The sequence below is a fragment of the Chiroxiphia lanceolata genome, chromosome 16 (genome assembly GCF_009829145.1).
Source record: "Chiroxiphia lanceolata isolate bChiLan1 chromosome 16, bChiLan1.pri, whole genome shotgun sequence".
In the NCBI taxonomy this organism is placed as follows: Eukaryota; Metazoa; Chordata; class Aves; order Passeriformes; family Pipridae; genus Chiroxiphia; species Chiroxiphia lanceolata.
In genome coordinates this window covers 8,686,277-8,706,714 of record NC_045652.1, presented here as the reverse complement: position 1 = coordinate 8,706,714, position 20,438 = coordinate 8,686,277, and the positions used below count along the sequence as shown (strand labels likewise).

The 20,438-nt window shown below is 39.6% G+C and overlaps 1 protein-coding gene across 3 annotated transcripts in view; it reads right to left on the bottom strand.

The window, feature by feature from the left end:
* VPS35L (VPS35 endosomal protein sorting factor like) overlaps positions 1-20,399 on the bottom strand; it is a 49,745-nt gene extending 29,346 nt beyond the window's left edge. For 2 of the 3 annotated variants that reach the window (XM_032703742.1, XM_032703743.1), the window contains exons 1-17: positions 20,007-20,204; positions 16,749-16,848; positions 15,627-15,794; positions 15,175-15,297; positions 14,796-14,820; positions 13,693-13,769; positions 12,787-12,912; positions 9,319-9,403; positions 8,276-8,335; positions 6,035-6,131; positions 5,577-5,624; positions 4,501-4,594; positions 3,914-3,991; positions 3,434-3,556; positions 2,702-2,748; positions 560-671; positions 242-358 (exon numbers count right to left, since the gene is read on the bottom strand). In XM_032703742.1, coding sequence (XP_032559633.1) covers positions 242-358; positions 560-671; positions 2,702-2,748; positions 3,434-3,556; positions 3,914-3,991; positions 4,501-4,594; positions 5,577-5,624; positions 6,035-6,131; positions 8,276-8,335; positions 9,319-9,403; positions 12,787-12,912; positions 13,693-13,769; positions 14,796-14,820; positions 15,175-15,297; positions 15,627-15,794; positions 16,749-16,848; positions 20,007-20,167 — 1,641 coding nt within the window. In that variant the 5' untranslated portion in view covers positions 20,168-20,204. Of the gene's footprint in view, positions 1-241; positions 359-559; positions 672-2,701; positions 2,749-3,433; positions 3,557-3,913; positions 3,992-4,500; positions 4,595-5,576; positions 5,625-6,034; positions 6,132-8,275; positions 8,336-9,318; positions 9,404-12,786; positions 12,913-13,692; positions 13,770-14,795; positions 14,821-15,174; positions 15,298-15,626; positions 15,795-16,748; positions 16,849-20,006; positions 20,205-20,310 lie in introns of those variants that run through there. The other variant, XM_032703745.1, reaches the window with a different exon arrangement.
* Positions 20,400-20,438: the final 39 nt, after the last annotated feature.

The window sequence follows — 20,438 nt, the reverse complement described above, 5'->3', positions numbered from 1 at the left end:
CATGCAGACTCAGAAGTTGCTTATACAGAATTACGTTATGTAGAATTCAGCTATGCTTCAGGAGAGCTAAGAAAAGCAGGAATCATATAAAGGTGTTACCAGTCATCACATTTTTTTTGCAACTGTGTGTATCTAAAACAGCTAAACAATGCCATGCTAAGCATTATGCTTATTGAACAACTGGCTGCAATTTTGCCCTAAACCCAGAATCAGTAGTGAAACAGAACAGACAATAACTCACCTGTGGGTTCTTCAGCTTTGTTATAACCTTCCAGGCCTCATTTAATATTTGAAGGCGATCGTTGTCAGGAGGATCAGCCAATGCCAAGTTTAATCCCAAGGACCGAAAGAGGAGATGCTGGAAGTTAACAAGAAGTTCTAAATTAAAAGCAGAAGATGCATGACCCAACACTGCTCTAGCAGGTACACTGTGCAGAAAGATTCTGAGATCAAACCACCTTTCATCAAGTGATGTGCAAGTTACATAGGCAACTAGAGCACAAAGAACTCTTGTCAGGCAAAAAAAAGGATTTGTTACAAATTACATACAAAATTTTACCTTTGGGAATCCAGACTCATCACATTCTTTAATCATGGCAATGAAGTCCATCGACCTCGCAGCGATAAACTCTGCTCTGAACGCCGACATGACTGAATTCAACAGCAAAGCACTGCAATGAACACAGCACAGATCAATACAGCTCAACATCAACTAAAATTTGGCTGTCCCTGCATTTACATTACTCTGAACTTCTCAGACTAACAACTGTCCAGCATCTACTGTAAATTGAAAAGACAGGGGATAAGGAAGGAAAATTCCCCACAAATCAAGCTTGCATGGGTGAGGATTGATGGTGCATAAGCAAAACAAGAAAACATAAAGCCAACCTGTAGAATACTTGTTCCACACAATGTTTTTGAAGCCATCTTTTTAGCATCAATTTAATAGAAAGATCAAGCAAACCAGGAGTAGATGACACATTTAGAAACTTACTCTTTTTACTACAGTTCAGAAGAATACTTAGGGAGGGCAATCCCCATTGAAATTTTTCTCATTGAATTAAATTACATAAGCATTATAAAAGCCACATTTCTAGGCTGCATTGTTAGGATTAAAATAAATCCAAACAGTCATGATCATATGATAACTGGCAATGACATATTGGACACTTACGACTAATCATTCAGACACGTATTTGTGCTACTATGAAGCCAAAGTCACCAATGGAAGAGTGAACTCACTGCATTACTGTGACACTCAGTTTACTCAGCCATGAGTTAGGGCAGAAGCTTCCTCATAAAACACTGTGCCCTTCACTAGTCTGAAACAGTCAGTTTGAACACAGGGCAGTTTACCTTGAGGGAAATTCTACGGAGCGCTTAAAATAGCCCAGCACCCTCTGTGTTTCTGCCTGAGCATCAGTGCTCCCATCACAACTGGACTGGAATTTGCATTTATCATTAGACAACTACTTCCAGTTCACTTTGCAATACAGAGAACAGCCTGTCACTTTTCACTCTAGATGGTTGCAGTGTAGCTCATGGAACAACATACTGAGATTGTTTAAAGATTCATACACTGATGCCTCTTGCTTTGTATATTTTGACAATCACAAGAAGAAAAAAACCACAGAACTCCACTTTAAAAGAAAGCTACTGTGATCATCTAAACTGGATTATTCAACTTCCCAATAAAAAAGACATGTCCCAAAAACATTACTTTAAAAAAACCCTTCATTATACTCAACATTTTGTCCTTGCACCTAGGCCATCTTTACAGTGAGAAACTATAAAAGTTGATTTAAAAATAAGTTCCACAAACAAACCAACCCTATACAAAATTAGTACAACAGAGTTTGTGAATCACTTTATCTGTATTATACACTCTGATACAAACCACCTTCACATCATGTTTTTAAAATCACACTTCTTCCCCACACTCCTTAGCTCAGTCACAGAATGCTGGCATTCCTCATCTAAATTCCTCAGTGGCTGCAGAACTGGGCTGTGCAAAGCACATCGGAAAAAAATAGGTAGATGAAACTTTCACAGAACTCAGCCCACCTACCCTAAAATGCACAGAGTAGCCCATCAGCAGGACAAACTGCATTCACAAAACTCAGCAGTACACCCAAAACTTTCAGACCAGCCCATCTTCCTGAACTACTTGCTGAAGGTGACTGGCCTGCACATAAACTTCTAGGACACATTTGGGATACTAATTTTAATGTTGAAAAAAGCAGTTGTGTAAATATTACCATCTTCCAAAGGCTGCCAGCTGCTTTACAGCTGCTAAATGTGCTTTTGGGCTGACTGTAGCCAGTAGAGGAGAAGAGAAAGGAAAGGGAAGAAAATACAGAAAAATGAAGCACAACCTCGAATCAGAGACATGGCTGATGGAGAACACATCACATATCCTAAATTTTGGGTTAGGAGCCAGAATGCAGTAAAAAAAAGAAAAAGAAAAAAAACAAAAAAAAAAAAGCAACCAGTTAAACTAATTAACTCTACAAGTAATCTACCATATTTTAGAATTCATTTCTGGAAAACAGATGTTCATAATCATGATTTAGTAAGCTACTGGGAGAATGAAAGCTATACTATGCAACCAAACTGTTTCCAAAAGAGGGAGAGAACTTTATTACAGGGACTCACGGGTACTCTTTACAGACTCCTGTCTTCTACATTGTGCAACACTTACTTGTTCCCCAATTTTTTGCATCTCTCCATCATCTCAGTAAGCAGAACCTGGAAAAATTACATATTAAAATTAGTGATTAGAGATTTTGCAAATAAATTCAGCTTTAGTTACTGTAGTGAAGTTTACTAAAAGCTGTTTTAATTATCTTTCCAATACATTCCAGTAATCCTGTCTTATCCTGCCTTTACAACACAAGAAAACCCTCTGGAATAGGTACAGTGGCACTTTAATCAAACCACCATTTTATGAAAGTCAAATTTGTGATCCTTCAGCCATGCCATTACTCCAAGTAATCCCTATTTGCCAGCCAGGTCAGTTATCTCTGGCAGGAGAGGTGAAGATAATCAACTCTGCCAGAGTGCAAACCAGCCTGACTGAGACTAAAACAGCCTGTTCACTGTGTTAAGCAATTCCAAAGCTACAGTTTACTCAAATCATTTTTGTATCTGTACAACAGAAGAAACTAATGAATTCAGGACATAAAGATTAAACTAGTTAAAGGACAGCAAGAAACAAACAGGAATACTGCCTATGAACTTGAAGTGGTCAAACTTGAGCTATGTGGAAGCAAACATTATTCCTGTTCAGAAGACAGAATCAGACAGTCATATGTGGGCTCTTTATACTCACTTTTACACTCATGTAAGTTTTGACTGTGAGGCTTTTAACAGGCAAAATTAACTCTTCACCACAACACTTTCTTTAGCATTAAGCATTACCCTGCTTACTTACTTCTGGAGCATGGTATGCAATACACTGCAAAATCCAGTCTATAGCAGGAGAGTATAGGGTCAAATACAAAGGCATCTCCACACGTTGTCCCACCAGCTGGTTCTGAACCGTATCCCCGTGTATCTGTTGAAAAAGAGGATGAAAATATGTTGCTGTGAAAAGGTATTTAATGGGAGATATGATAAACTGGACAAAGTTTGTATATGACTGGAAATGACAGCAGATAGTATCACAAATATACACAGATATTCTGAAGCATTCCTTGTAAGCTCAGAACAAATATTATTCAACTCTGGTAACATGCAGAATAAAACAGTTTCAACTTATCAGAACGTATGTAAAATGTCCCATACTATATCTAGATACAGGCAGACCACTAAATCTAGATTTAAGAACTTCAAAGACTTTTAAAAAGTATGTGGCAGTTTGTCTAAGGAGTGTATTTATCTGATTTTGCAAATAACCCCCCTATTTGCTTACTTGTTTAAATGTTAGAAGAAAGTCAAAAAAATTTTTGTTCAGGCTTTCTTTGAGTTGTGGTGCCACTTCCATCCCAACCTGTATTAAAAGAGAGAGAAATATTTTATCGGCATCTATCACCTTTGACTCTCCTTCAACTGTAAGACAAAAACGCATTTTCTGAAGGAATGCACCAAAGTCACACATATCAAATTAACAAAGAGCATTGAATCACATGCTTTTGACTATTTCCTACCTTACTAGTATAGATATGTTCACTAACAACTACCCTGAGGTAGTTTAAACATGATTATCCTAACATCAGCTCCAAGTATCTGTAAGCAATGATGAAATCAGTGTCTACCCCAGCACACTGCAACAGCCTATTGTATGTAGAGAGCTTACAGCACCACATGAAATTATTCTTATTATAACACTACAAGAAAGATTCCCTATTCTTAAAACAGAAGAGGAATTTATTTTTTTTTGTTTGTTAGAAGGGACAGGTGCTGACTACTTCAGATAAAGGCAGCAGTTACAAGAAGCAGTGGCAGTTCTAGCTGCAGTAAATCTTTGATACAGACCAGAAGAATTAAATGACAGCCTACCCTGCAAAGGTATGCTCTTGCATAGACTGCAACCAGTGGATCTCCAATTCCTCTAATCATAGAGGTTAACCGTGGGAGACATTCCGAAATCCCCCTGTTAAGATTTTTCAGAAAAGAAAATGAGCTTTAACTGTCAATAACAGAATTATATCACCTACCAATAACTTCAGTAGCTGCCTCGTAGGCTCACAATTGAGCATGAGTTACAGAAAAAGAAAACACTTCATTTCTTAAGTAAAATTTTATGTGATCAGTAACACATATCCTATACTCAAACTGCAGTATTTGCTACTACGAGTAAAACAAACACAACTAAAACTCCTCCTCTAGTTTGGAGGAGCCAGAGCTATGGAAAGGCTGCAACTCAATGTGAGAAAAGCAGCCACTTAAAGAGAACTGGCAGTACTCCTTGCATGTCTCATTTTCCCACAGGTCCTTTTGACAGAGCTGTACTTGTGCCTGGAGATGGGGCCCATCAATTCCAGTAAAGAACTGCTTTCTAGGGATAATAAAGTTGTCACTATAGTAGCAATTTGGCTTACAACACTCATTTCAAAATATAACTGAAGAAGGACAATTACATGGGAAGGAACATTCTCTGCTCAGCAGCTGACACCGTTTGGCAACACATTCAACTTATACCAGAGTGTTCAACAGATAATGGTTCATTGCTCCTAAATGATTTCTCCAACTCTGTCTCTACCAACATGGCATATCAATATTTTCCTTTCAGTTTTCTATCCTGTTTTTTTTTGCTCCACTTCTCACCTCAGCAATCTTCCTTTCCTTCCATCATCTGCAGGTACTAGTTTTCAATTTGCATTGGGATTTGTGACATCCTGATATCACCATTATACATATATCCCAAAACTGCAAGCATGATTGTGTTTCAAATCGTATCACAGTTCAATTTGAAGTTTGCCATGGCATTCTCTTTAAAAATTCCAAAACCTCTTAGTATTGCTTCTTCTCATATATACCGAGACCCACCATTAATCACAGAATTCTTATGCCTAACTCCTTGAATTAGTTCCTAAGCCTGTTCACTTCCTTCCCATACTTAACATTATTCTTACGTTTTGGACAGGAACTTATTGCACTTCAGTATTGCTGCTTCCACATAACTAAGTTGAAGCCAAGTTAAGGAACAAAACTAAGATGCACACCATTGAAAAACATGAAACAAACACATACCAACTACATATCGAGCAAACTGTTTCAATGCATTCTACAATTAATCTCCCCACATTTTGCTGATTTTTGCAATTTATCTGCAAGCTTCTTTTTCAAAATTTTTCATACATCATCTCTATTTTATTGCTGCCACACTGTTCAGAGCCAATAATTAAGCATTCGGTTTACTACAAAACATGACTCAAAAGCACATTCAAAACAGACAGCCTGAAACAAAGAAAACAAAGCCAGTATAAACATCAGATATGGTGGGTTTTATTGAAACAAACGTTCATTTTTGAGAAAATGTACGAAAAACCCACACTCACACACTCTGAGAGTCTCATTTGACAAAGGATACAATCTGGGAATGAGTTCTCTGATTGAAGCAATCTTGAAAAACCAGTTTAAGCAAGTTTCTTTAGCTGTATCGTTAACACTTTCTGGAGAAAAGTTATCTGGGGAAAAAACAACCACTCAGACATAGTTACATTCTTTCTGGAAATAATTTGCTTTTCATTCTAGATTTAAAACTGTATTCTCTCTCCCATCAACAAGAAATTAGGGGCAACCATAATAAACTAGGCAATACATTGGATTCTCAGTTCTCTTGAGCAGCAGTCAGAGCTGAGTACACAGCAAGGGGGAACAGAGTTTCCACTTGCATTAAGTAACATTCAGAAGTGAAGTCAAGCACTCAATGCCAATCTCAGAACTGCTACTGAGAAATCCCACCTTTCTCTGCTTTCTCAAAAGTAGAAATTGTTAAAAATGGAAAATACAGGGCATCTGTAACAAATATATGTATTTATACATCTGTAACAAATGCATACACATAGAAGAGATTTAGGCACTCAAATTCTTTGTTTTAAAAGGTTAATACAGTTTTTAAACGATACATGCCTACAAGAAGTAGGAAATGCTAAACACTGACACAACACTTGTTTTTGTTCACAGCACATGGAACGTTGCAGTGCAGTTCTCTCCCCTTGAGCTCTGGGACTATTTGTGGCAGCTGCCAGCAGGGAAAAGCTGCCACCCCGAGGTGGAACAGATGGGTTGGGGGACAGCTCTGGTCAGGCAGGCATGCAGTGGCATGGCTAACTGCTTCCTCTTTCTCTAGATTGCTTGGAACAGAAGGCAAAATTGGCTTCTTGGGATCAACCCAGGTTTGAGGCAAGATGGTTGGGATGGATGGGTCCCTCTTCTCTCAGTTTTAAAGCTACATAAACAGCTTGCTGTGAATATCTCCTTATCTACTCCCTGTGAAACAGGTTAAAATACCAGTGCTCTCTCCCACCCCTTCCCCCAGAAGGTGAGAAGCTCCTGCTCCACAAGAAAGTTTCCAACTTCCCAGATGACAGAAGCCACACATTAGATGCTGACTGAGCACAGGAAGATGTTCTTTCTCATCTAGGACCTCAGAATTCTCACCAAATTTGTTTTGCTTGGTTCCCAAGGGACAGCCTAGAGATTAGGCCTGCAATACGCTGAGATTTGCACTGCTGTGCACAGCACAGATTTTCCCTGTCCCTCCCACTTTTATAGCTGCTTGGGAAGTTCCCCCCAGCAATGCCTCCAGCAGCTGTTTAGCTGCAGCACGAGCTCAGTTCTCCAGAATGGAGGTAACTCTGCCCAGAAATCCTGGTGTGCTGTGGGAACTGTGCCCTCACTAATAAGAACAGTTTGTCAGGTCTGCAATAAACAAATTTTATCTTAAATATTTCTGTAAGTTTATTTCAAATTTCAATATTTGTTGGTTTCAAGCTTCTGGCTCAAATCCTATGGATTTAACTGCAAACTAATGGTACTGTTCCTTTGCCAACTACAGAGTAAGAATGTTTCATATTTCAAGGATGTGCACTTAATGCACTCCAAATTGCAAGGAAATGGCTGTATTCCTATGGAATGTTTCAAACTCTTGCTAAAGAGGTTCTTCCACATACATACGTACTGTCAGTATCAAATTAGATCTTTACACTGTGTTGGAACCTGAACTGAAAAAAAAAAGGGCCCAAATTAGAAAGATTAGGTTAGAAGCAGCCTGCTGCTTTTTCCAAAATTCTTCCCTAATTAAAGCAAAACTATCAAGTTTCCAATGTAGCAACAAAATCATCTACTTACCAAAAACTGAGGACCTCAGCTTTGCTAAATTTGTATCATTAACGTTAAGCTCCTAAAATGTAGTACTTTCAGAAAAAAACATATGCTAAGAGAAAAAAAAAAGATCTTCCTTCATCTAATTTGAGCATTCATGTTTAATACTCCCTCCCCTAAATTCTGTATTAAAGAACTTATCTATCGTTCTTTGTGATTTCAAGTTTCAGGAAGACCCAGCTTATGTTTCGTAATATCAGAGCCACAAGTACATTTTATTACATCTGAGGGATATTTTTCACAGTTAAAATGTAAATTTGCATGAACGCTGTGAATAGTGGTGGCTCTAAGCAATGGATTGTACTCTGTAAAAAACTAAAAGCTACTAGATTCAAATCAGAACTTTTTCTACAGGAGATACACCAGCAAGTCCTGTTTAACGTTCCTTAAGTTAGTTCTGACATGATTTTTTCCAGGAGTGCAGTGGAAACAAACACAAAGTTACCTGGCAGAGAGACGCGGTTATCAGCACACATTGACAGAATTCGTTCATACACCAGCTTCCCTGGTTAAAAAAAAAAAAAAAAAAGAAAAATAATGAGAACCAAAAATAAGTCATAACAAATTAACAGACTGTAAAACACAAAATCTTGGTCCAAAGGTTCCCTCTCTAACATACAGCGAAATTAGCTGGAAAAACTTCCCAGAACACCGACATTATGCTGCCCCCTAGTGAGGCTGAAATGTTCAGTGCAATGTTAGCGCTTCTCACACCATAAAAACAATTCTCTGGCTCCCTTAAGTGCAGAGGTAACACCCAGGTCAGATTTCCCCCAGGCCAGGAAAGGCCAGCTGGTGTCCTGACTTTGCTGACGTTGGATATTATGTTATCTTCAGCAACTTTCAGTAAGTAGGAAAGAGCAAAGAGGAAGCAAGACTTGAAAAAAACCAATTGGATCTATGTCACAGCATATCCTGCTAACACCAAAATACCCTTCAACTTCGAATGCCATTGTAAATCTTTTCCATAACATGGCAGAAAAAAACAAGAGAGTCACATGAAATGAATGACAATTTGACTTAGAGGGTTAAAAATATATTAAAAAATTCAGTAACTACCTTCTGATCACTCCATAGCCCCTATTCAGCTAAAGAAAATTTTCTGACTCCTATTCTTCAAATATAAATATATGAAATATTGAGTCAAGAGGTTGCCAAAACCCAAAATATTTTCATAATGACAGTGTTTTAAATTTCAAAATGCAGAGATCATTATTCCCAAGGGTTTTTTCCAGATATTCACTAATATATAAAGCACAGAACTACAAAATTAAATATTTTTATTTTAAAGACTTTGCTCTTGAGAGTTTTTTAAGAATTACACACCATGTTTATACCACTGGTGTTGTGCTGGAAATATTTGTGTTGGAAATATTCCATGTTAAAGCTGAAAGCCCTTTTTGGATAACTTTGATGCTTTCTAACATTACAAAACATTAATTTAATCTTATTAACAATGTGTGTAAGTCTGGCACAGTAGATACTTACCAAAAGTATCAAGGATATCTGTAATTAAAACAAATTTACTTGGATAAAACTGGATTACTGTTGTGTCTGAAAGAAGCTTAGAACACTAGAAAGAGAAAAAAAGACAAACAAAGAAACATTTTTAGAGGCCAATGCAAGTTTGTGTTTATTACTCCAGAAAGGTTGGAACAGATTAATATCCGCAGATGCAAAGAACCACCATGAACTATCAAGCCAAAAGCACAAGAACCTCTAACATAACACACCACAGTGCTCTTTGTATTTTTTCAGGTTACTCCTCATTTCCAGAGCTAGTCACAGATCTGGTTTTCCTTTATATAACCTACACTGCAGAATTTCAGCTGACCATGCAGATCTGTGTATTTGTTCAGATGAGACAAATTCTCTTGTAGAAGCAGCATTAAAGGGCACTTCTTCTCTAAAACAAGCTTTTAAAGGGCATTTTTCAGTTTCTCAACATCCATATCAAACACAAAATTTATTATAGAGTAGATTAAGAAACCTTTTTAGAAGTGTAGTTAATGAGCTTTTCAACACGTTTTTGTGGCTCACATAACTAGTTCAAACATTCTGGAAACAGAGTAGCTGATCCACAGTCAGCTCCAGGGAGGAATCTGTAATCAGTCACCCACTGGCACCCAACCTGATCCCAGCATTTGGATTACAGCAGTGGCTGATCCAGTCTCATTTGAAAACGTATTACCCACTTAGTTCTATTGTCACTGGATGCCAAGGCCAGGAAGGAACATATCCATTCATGATATGAATTCAAAATACACATGGAGGAATGAAGATATTTTTAAGATATTTAACTAAGCTATTCTTTGTTTTCCAAGACTAAACTGGAGTCAAAAACTCTGGCAGAAGTTTACTCACAAAAAACCAGCTTCTACCTGAAGAAAACAGGCAAATGACTGACTGGGGAGAGAAATCCACCTCCTCCCTGCTTGAGTCAAATGTGGCCTCAAGTCCTCTGTGTTCTCTAACACTGACAATATTCTCTGTGATCTCTGTCTCTTTTCTCTCCTTCATCAGGAGACAGTTCTTCAATCTCAGTGGAATAAATAAAGTTCAAGTTTTCATTACACTTCAAAAATACAGAAAGCAATCCGAATACCCTCCAAGACTGTTTGTTTAAACAAGAAAATCGTAGCATTTGAACATCCTTAAACAAGGGGCACACTTAATCTTTTTGCTTTATTCATCAGGGAAATTTAAGAGTGCGCCAGAAAGACAGGTGAGAGCATTCACATCTTACAACCAAAGCAGAAGTGTCCCTGCTGCAAGGTCAGTCACCTTCAAAGAATGGTAATTCAGTAGCTGTTTAGAACCTACACATACCATGAACACTTAATTTCCACTTTTTCTTAGAGCTCACATATATAATCAACTTAGTTCAGCTTACTCTAAGTAGCTTAGCTTACCCCATCTTGACAAGTAAAGTATCTTGTAAAAAGGCACTTGAGGAATCATAGAATCGGAGAATTGTTTAGGTTGGAAAAGACCTTCAAGATCATTGAGTCCAACCCTCAATCCAGCACTGCCAAGGCCACCACTAAACCATGTCCCCAAGTGCCACATTTACAGGTTTTTTTAAATACCTCCAAGGATGTTGATGCCACCACTCCCCTGTTACAATGCTTAAGAACCCTTTTGGTGAAGAAATTTTTCCTAATATCCAATCTAAGCCTCCCTTGATGTAACTTGAGGCCATTTCCTCTTGTCCTGTTGCTTGGTACTTGGGAGAGAAGACTGACCTCCCCTGACTAGTGCTTCCTGTCAGGTAGGTCGCTCCTGAGCCTCCTTTTCTCCAGTCTCAGCACTCCCAGCTCCCTCAGTCACTCCTCACCAGATCTGTGCTCCACACCCTTCCCCACCTCCATGTCTCCCTTGAAGTGAGGGGCCCAAAACTGAACACGAGATTCAAGGTGTGGCCTCACTAGTGACAAGTACAGGGGGACAATCACTGCCCTGCTCCTATGGCCACACTACTGCTCATCCAAGCCAGGATGCCACAGGCCTTCTTGGCCACCTGGGCACACCCTGGCTCATGTTCAGTTGCTGTCAGCAACCCCAGGTCCTTTTCCACTGGGCATATTTCCAGCCACTCTTCCCCCATTCTGTAGCACTGCAGGGGGATGTTGTGACCTAACTGCAGGACCCAGCACTTGAACCTTGTAGAACGGGCCTCAGCCCATCAGTCCAGCCTGTCCAGATCCCTCTGTGGGTGCCTTCCTACCCTCCAAGCAGGTCAACACTCCCACCCACTTAGTGTCATTCTGCAAATGTGCTGAGGGTGCACTCATCCCCTGGTCCAGATCAGTGATAAAGATAATAAACTGCACTGGCCTAAAAGCAAAGCAGTGAAATCCCACCTTAGAAAACATAATTATCTTAAAATTGTTTGTGAAACCATTTGTAAAAGAACTTCTGAAAGTATCATGTATAGATTATCACTGCACATCACACACTGTGGGGTATATATATATATATACATACACACATATTAAAGCACTGTAAGTACAGTACATCCTTGTCCCTTTTTTCTTCTCATTCAAAGACAATATTCACACCTTCACAATCTGATATATGGATTTTTTTAAAAATCAATAGTAGTGCTGATTTGTAGTATACAATAGAACATTAGTCACCCTAGGTCACATATAACTGTTTGAATCTCACTTCATTAACATTTCATTTCCTTTTCTGTCTTTACCACATTTAAGATGAAATTACTGCAAACAGTTTTCACAAGAGTATTCAGAATGGCAAAAAAAAAATCCTGACTTTATATATAACCCCACTGATGACTGTTAGCATTACATCAGTTCTACAGCTTTTAAAGATGTCATTATCTCCTCTGTCCTCTGCTGCACTCTGCCTCTGGCCCTTTTTAAAGGCCAAGCCAAACAAAAGAAATTTAATTGTCCTATTTCCCCTTGCCCTCCTCAAAACCCATCACCACAAATGACCCAGAGAGAGACTGTGGACAAGTTTTTAAAAAACAAACAAAGAAAAACCCCATACACACACCTTTAAAATTCTGGAGTTGTTTTCTGTGAGCTTGCTAAGGTCCTAAAATCATGTTACTCAGTTGCCTTTGTAAGTCTGGATGGGTAAAATGCTGATGTTCAAAAAGCCATTCGGGATTAGTTGGGGTGGCCAGAAAGAGATGATATCACTACTTCTTATTATTTCAACTATCCTTAAGCAGGTAAATTTCCACACCCTTCATTGGCAAATCTTTAATGAGAATTCTATCCCATGTACCTAAGCAAAATCATACATAACAACAAAAGCTGAAAATCCAACTATCGTCAGAAATCATAAACTCTGAAGAAATGTGTTCGGTGAGGAACAGAAGAAAATAGTAGAAAAAATAATAGAAACTCTTCTTTCCCAAGAAGGAAATTGGCCAAATGTCACAAACTCATTGGTTCTGTATAGAACAAGAAAGGTAAAACTGACCTGGATGACTATTTTGAGAGCTTTTACTTTCTGATCAGAGGCCAGCTCCTTTAAAAGACTGGTCAGTTCTTCAATTCGGTTCATGTAATCCTGCTGAGTCAAATTCAACAGCTCTTTCTGTGATCCCTGCCAAGGAAACACAGCCTACTTAGTGGGAGGGAAGGAAGGCAAGTGCTGTTATTATAGAGTCAAACCACAGGTGAAGAGATGAAATGCAAATCTAATTAAAGTTTCACAAAAGGTTACATATTTCCTTATTATAAAGGGCACTTTATTTTTCACTAAAAGAATCCAATCCTTTATTTGTGACATGCAAGTATTAAAACTGTGCTGGCTCAGGCAACAGGCAACCTGAAATTAGTTAAGAGGCAGAGGTTTCAAAACAACATTATCCAGAACAATTCTAGAAGATTTAGGTGTAAGGAAAGTAAGTTATGAAACATCTCATCTTGGCACAGCAAAACACTGCAGTTTGAGAAATAAGCTGAGTACTCAGTATTTCTATTGAGCTCTTAATTGTACCTTTAATTAAGCTCAGACAGACAGTGTGCAGCTTCTGCAACAGGGGCAACCAAAATTATCAGATGTTAAGGCTATTAGGCTCAACAAAAATTTACAGCAGCTGCAGGCTGTACTCAGTAACAAGATAAATCAACATCAATAGATCAGGTAAATTTTCCAATCACAATTTCTAGTGATATAAAAATATGATTCTGCCTGAATCCTACAAAAATAAGGATTGAAATTACTAGAGAATTCTCACAGAAAGTATATATTTATCTAAATACTGCATAAATACATGCAGAAATCAGGACCTTTTTAAAATGAAATAAAAAAAGATTTTTATTTCACAAATTTCTTTCACTGTTATAATGGTGCTGTAATTTGATCAGAAAACTTTCTCACCTCTTCCAGATCATCCAGTTCTTCTAACCTTGTCCTCACTTTTTCAGAGACTGCTGAACCAGTAGCTGTAGCTTTTCCTGTAAAGAATTACATGTTTAAGTCTAACATTTAAACACTGGGATTTCTAAAGAGAAACAAACCTGAAGGAACTTGACAGACTCAGACAACTAGTCAGCTTCTGTGACAGAAGACAAGTGATCTGATTCACTTAGTGAGAATTCCTGAAGACACAGATTTAAACACACCTACAGTGCTTTTACTTTGAACAGGGAATGACAAGCAAACCTGAATATAAATGGATTGTCTTGCAAGTTTTACTGGTAAGAAATGAATCACCAGATAGAACCACAGGATAATTTAGGTTAAAAAGCCTCATGTAGGTTTGTGTCCAACTCTCCTCCTCAAAGCAGGTCCAATTCTGAAGCTATAACAGGTTGCACAGGGTTATACCCAGTCAATTTAACGATACCTAAGAACGAAGATGTCACGCTCTCCCTGAGCATCCAGTTTCAGTGTTTGACCATTCTCATTGCAAGAAGGTATTTTATACTTTGCAGCAGCTGAAGTGCTGCATGTTTACTCATACATAAAATCCTGATCTACTCTGCAATCAGCTAGGACTATTTAGCTCAGATTTGCTTCGCTAGAAAACATGATAAAATATTTAACATTTGGTTCTTCTTTGAACACCCAGCACACAGTTGAAATCATTTCACTTTCATGTAAAGAGAATAACTGAACAAGTTCCCAAAGGACTTGTTTGCTTTCCTTCCAGCTAGCAGAAGAGCTGATAAACACAATACTCAAAACATGATTGCTCACTTCAAATGGAAGAAGGTTTTAAACTACAGCGGAAGGCAGTCAAATAACCACAAATTCATGAGCCAAAACAGGAGCCAAATTCATGAGCCAAGGTGGTTGGGGGGCTTGTTTTAAATAATTGTTTTAAGTAAAAATCCAGTAGTCTTATCCACAAAAGAGCATAGACCCAAACAAATGTCAGAATGGGGGAGGCAGGAAAACCCATTTCAACTGTCTTGGCCACAACCTGTCACTGCACCCTACCTCAAGCAAACTCTGTTATGGTAAAAGAAAGTGCTTACCTTTTTCAGATCCCATATACAGATTCTGTGGGGAAATAGAAAAAGCAGACTATTTAGCAGTACTCACTAGCATTTCAAGAACACATAGGGTAATTACACTGCTAATTAAGCCTCTAATCATTTAGAAGTAGACATAAGACCAGAAGTTATTTGTATTGTTACAAAAAGACAGAGTGATGGCTTCTATATATCAGAAGACTTTTGGACTCAGCTCCAAAATAATCTTTATAAATGAGGGCTCACAGTACAGCTTTCTACAACATTAAAACTGACATTTAGAGGACCAGTATTTACTCATGCAATCATTATAAAGTAGCAACATCCAAAATCCAATAAAGGTCTAGTAGAAATAAATAAAACTGGAGAAACTGCCACTTACAATAGACAGCTTCTCTGTTGTCGTGTATCTAGCAAGGATTTCACCACGTTTGCTTGACCATGGTTCAAAGTCACTTCCTACTGCTGAGCTGTCATCTTTATCCCGTTTCCTTCGTGTACCATCCTGTGAGGGGAGAACAAGTTACTAAAATGTTAAATACAAAGCTGGAAAAAGAAGAGAAGGCTGATAAAAGTCAACTGCATGTTTCAAGTGCTAGCTGATCCTTCCAAAAGTTACAATACTAAAATAAATAATCCACATTTAAATAAATACATCAACATAAATTGGATAAAAATAAGTAAATAAAAAGGAATATTCTATTAATACAGTATATTTCCTGTTTGCATTAACCTGGTGAGACAAACATATTTTTTCCATGGTTGGCATTGTGATTTGGTTTTGTTTTGGTTTTTTTAATTTTATTTAGTTGAAATAACTGCCTCTAGTGTTACCATGGTAGCAGTGGTAGTCACAGGATCTGCAGCTGCTGCAAATAATGACAAAGGGTCGGTGCCATCCAATACACTGCTCAATGGATCCATCATAGAACTAGAAGAAGAAGAGGAGGTGGAAGAAGTACTCCCTTTCCGGTTCATTTTCTTGGTCTTGGATTCAGTAACCTGAAAAAAAAAGTTCAAAGCTACTACACAAAAGGGCTTTCTCTTTCCTCTCTTTTCTTTAATAAATCACAAAAATATGTGCTACATAAATTGTGCTGTTGCAACAAAAGCAAGGACAAATCAAACAAACTCTTTAGAGCAAGCACCAACATTTAAATTGCAGCACCTCCTCTTCCCCTGAATCTGGAGGCACTCACTCTTCAATAGCATTTCCATTACTTTTTTTTCCTTCCAATTCTAGGTCTACAGAACTATAACAACTATTCTAAATTTCTTTCTAGTACCCCTCCTCTATCTTATTAGGTTTATCCCTCTCCCCTAACCTCTTTCTTGCTATTTGATTACCTCCAACAGTTTCACCCTGAATTTTCGTGTAGGACACTCAAGCCTGGCACATCAAATCCATTTTTAAGGCCACTATCTTATCTCCCTCCTGACCTTCCTGAGCAGAAGCTGCTGCCCATTTATCATTCATTAGCTGATGACTATCATCTCTTTGAAGCTGGATTTTTTTTGCACATCCACATCTTTAAAAGCCTCTTATACATTAAAGAAATGATAAATTTTTTAAAGCACACAGCTGACTGGAAGTTACCCAAAAACCAAATCTTACATCAAGCAATTATGCAGCAGGTTTATTTGTAATGCAATAATTTGCTTTTAAATTTATCCATTATTCAGCATTTAATGCAACCAAGAAAACCCACAGGCTGGAGTGCTATATTTGTTAGAAGGAGATTGATTTTGACACATAACAGCACCAGCAAATTTCTGTAAAGGACAAACAGAATAAACCTTGATGCCTTTAAAATAACAGGCCACTAACATAGAAAGCAACTTCACAAGTAGCACCACCGACTTCAAAGCCTTTTCATTTTAAAGGAACAAAAGTAAAACGAGGAACACAATCAGTTTTAATTCACATTCATTTTCCAAAAGCACAAAAGAACTCACTGTAATGGGTTTCAGTGGATGGTAATCACCGAAATCCAAGGGTACAGATTCCAGCTTGCACATTTCAGATTCTGAGGCATAGCTTCTTGATCTCGCATGCCTTAAAAAGCAAGAGTCAAGGCAAAGATATATGCATATAAATAATCACATACTAAGAGAGAAACATATCCTATGTCCATACAGATGCTTAGTTACAAAAAGAAATGCGTGTTGAAAAATAAGTAAATGTAAATAGCAGCTAATTGTTCTTTCCTGTTTCCTTCAGGATCCTGAGAATGTTTACAGCACACACTACCACCTCAGCCGAGTGGGTAAAATCAGTGGTTACACAAAGAATTCTTTAATCAGACTCCTAAAAAGAACAAACAGTACTTCCCCCATGTAATACACATCTTTCCCACAAAAACTAATCCAAACTTTCAAATAATTCCATTCCTACTCAGAGACCTAACTCATTAGGAAGCATTTCATCAGTGTCAAGCAGCCAGCTCTTCTACAATACTACTTACCCCCCCAAAACCCAGTTTCATTTAAAAAATAATTAAGAATTAGATAATTTATGACTGTGCTACTCCAAGGAGAAATTTTGACATCTAATGGGATAGACAGCAAGAGAAAGAGTCCAGTGAAATCCACATGCTTATTCCTTTTGTTTTCTTGATCTCCAGTTCATCTTCTTTTTGCTATTGTCCCATGTTTCAGTGACTCTTCCTGCTCATTTGCTTCATGGGTTAATCAGCATCTGGGTGAAAAATCTTTCAAACTCTTTCTGGCTACCTAATTGTAGCATTTCTTTTACTGCTGACGACTCCCAGGGCACACCCCCAGGCCAAAATCAACAGCACTCTAATTAGAGTGTAAGTACACTGGCAAATGCACATGGCTAATACACATGTGGGAGTGAACTAGAGCTGTTCACCCTGCAAGTAAGTCTTTTAAAAAGTACATTTACAATGTGGCTATTCAAGTGATAAGTCAGCTTGTAACGCAGGTAATACAGGGACAAGTTCAAGCTTGCTCTGGCATTATGTTCTACTTACTCTCCAGGGAAAGGAGATTAAGCATTCCTTTCTTGGCCAGTGCAGTGCAGCCAACTTCCCAGAGGAAATAAGACTCTGGCCAAGCTGGAGTTTCATCCCCCGTCCATACTGCAAAATACACCCCTGCTTCAAGTGCTGCTTTAACAGTGGGTTTCAACCTTTTTCACGCACAAGCATCACCGTACCTGTGCTTTCAACACTTGCCAGCCTGCCAACCTTTCTCTCTCCTCCTGGGAAACGATCTTTTCCCTGGGACTAGCTGGACCTCCTCCTCACCCTGAGGTCACTGAAGCTCTTCCAGCCACCCTACAAACCCCGGGGCCTCCCTCATGCTCCAGGCTCAGCACAGAGCCCTGTGCAGCACAAGAACCAGCCTCGCTCCACATCTCCCCTTCTCGAGACAGGACACCCACCTGGCTTATCCTAAAGGAAGGCTTCAAAAGCTTACAGGGAGCACAGATCAGCCAGGCATGTAGAACAGAAAAGAGCCTCTTTACAACACTAGACATATATTGGCTTTGGTAATACAATGGAACACATCCCACAAGTGACTGTAGCTGTCACTATATGCGTATTAAACATAACCCCCAAACAATTTCTCTAAATATTTGCACATAGCACTGTAGCACTAAGTTTTCAATTGCTTCATATTTGTGCCAATTCTTTTTATTACTCTAACAAATTTTTAAACCAATAATTTTTTTAATTCAAACACTATGTTCATACAGTTCTTCAGCACCAACAGGTGCTGGTTTTTTTCTTGTATGCAGACTGATGAGTATGCAGACAATTGATATGCAAATCAGCTTTTTAGCATGCAGTGATGCTTAAAAATAGCTTAAAATAGCTAAAAAATAGCTAAACCCTGTAGCATGACAGTATCTTCCATGTGACAGAACAACATGATGGAAACATCTTACTCTGGTTCATTATTTCTTCATGGCCACTTCTGCATCAGCGTTACCAGACCTACTTACTAGCCAGTTATCTCATTGCTGTACTATGTAAGAATCAGTTTGTCAGCATCCCTACTGCTCTGCTTTGTTCTGCTCTATTTTGCTACTGCTGGAGATCCCAGAGTTGCACCACAGTATTCCTTTCTGCTTCTGCAAGATCACTGACCACACACTGATTCCACCGAAATCACTGCACTCAAAGGAAGTGACAACAGTTGCAACAGCCAGCAAACGTGTTACTGCTGTCTTACATCCTCGAATCCTCTCAGCTACATAAATTCAAGTTTTAAAGTACGTCATATCCCAGTAAATTTATTTTTAAAAGCATTGCTCTGATGTTTTTATAAAACCTCAATTGGTTTAATTACAATATTTAAATCCACTAATTATTTCTGCATTTTATTAAACACAAAAGTTTGCTCACACAATAATATGGAAGAGTGAGCCAGATGATATTCAGCATGACAGTGTATATATGGGGAAAACCTTTTGGCATCCTCATGCCAGTTGTTGCATATTACTTTTCTTGACTCCACCACCATAGGCTTGATTTCTAGTCTGCTCAGGACTATAACCCATCAGCCACACAAAACCTAGATATATTCCATGTGTTAAAAGCACAATAGACTCAGGAGAGTGAGTCTTCCACAAAGAGAAAATCAGCTTGTTTGTAATCAAGAAAGAGTTTGAAGAAAAATTAACTATGAACATATTTTTGTCTGTCAGAGTGCCTGCTTTATTCTTCCTTCCCATAACAAATACCAGACTGCGAGTTATTCTTTTCAGTGCAGCTTCCTCAGCTGTACCCCACATTTTCCTGCAGTAATACTGCACGCTGCTAGAAGCTGACTCTGCCTCTTCAGTCAGTAACTCGTGTCTACTTCTAAAGAGCCTGCAAAAGGTAACTATCAGAGATTAAACAGTGCTAGTAAAGCTGAATTCACTGCAGGAGATGTTCACCTCCCCCAGCGAGCAGCGGCAGCAGCGCGCCCGCAGTGACCCCGCCCGGAGGCGGCGGGCGGAGCGCTCCTGCCCCGCACCGGCGCCTCGTTCCAAGCAGGACACGCTCCGTGACAACGCACCGGACAACGACAGAGGCCCTCGGGGAACGGCCTTGCTTTTTACAGGTTAAAATGAGCCCACAGCAGCGGGCAGAGGCCAGCGGCCAGGGCCAGGGCCTCACAGCTGCGCCTCTGCCCCTCAGCGGAGCTACATCCGCGCTTCATGTAACACCAGCGTGTTACATTATACACGAACCTGACCTGCACCCTTCGGCTTCTCCGAAAGCCACGGAGAGAAGCGCCGGGCTGCGGTCCCACGGCAGCGGCTGCCCCCTCTCAGGCCGAGCGGCCCCGAGCCCCGCGGACAGAGAGCTCGACAGGGAGCTTCTCCCACTGGCACACGGGGGGCCGCCCCGCCTCATCCCCGCGGCTGTGAGGCTCGCGGAGCATGGCGGCTGCCCTCGCCCTTCCGCGGGAACCCGCAGCCCCTCAGCGCCCGCCGCCGCCCGCCCCTGCGCGGGCGGGGAACAGGCAGCACCCGGTCCCCCGCCGCCCACCGCCTCACCAGGGGAACGCGGCCATCTTGCGCCCGTCACATGACGCCGCGGGCGGGCGGCGCCTTCCGCCGCCATTTCCCGCCCCGCCCCTCAGAGCGGGGAGAGCCTGAGGGCGGGCGGGGAGCGACGGGAAAAG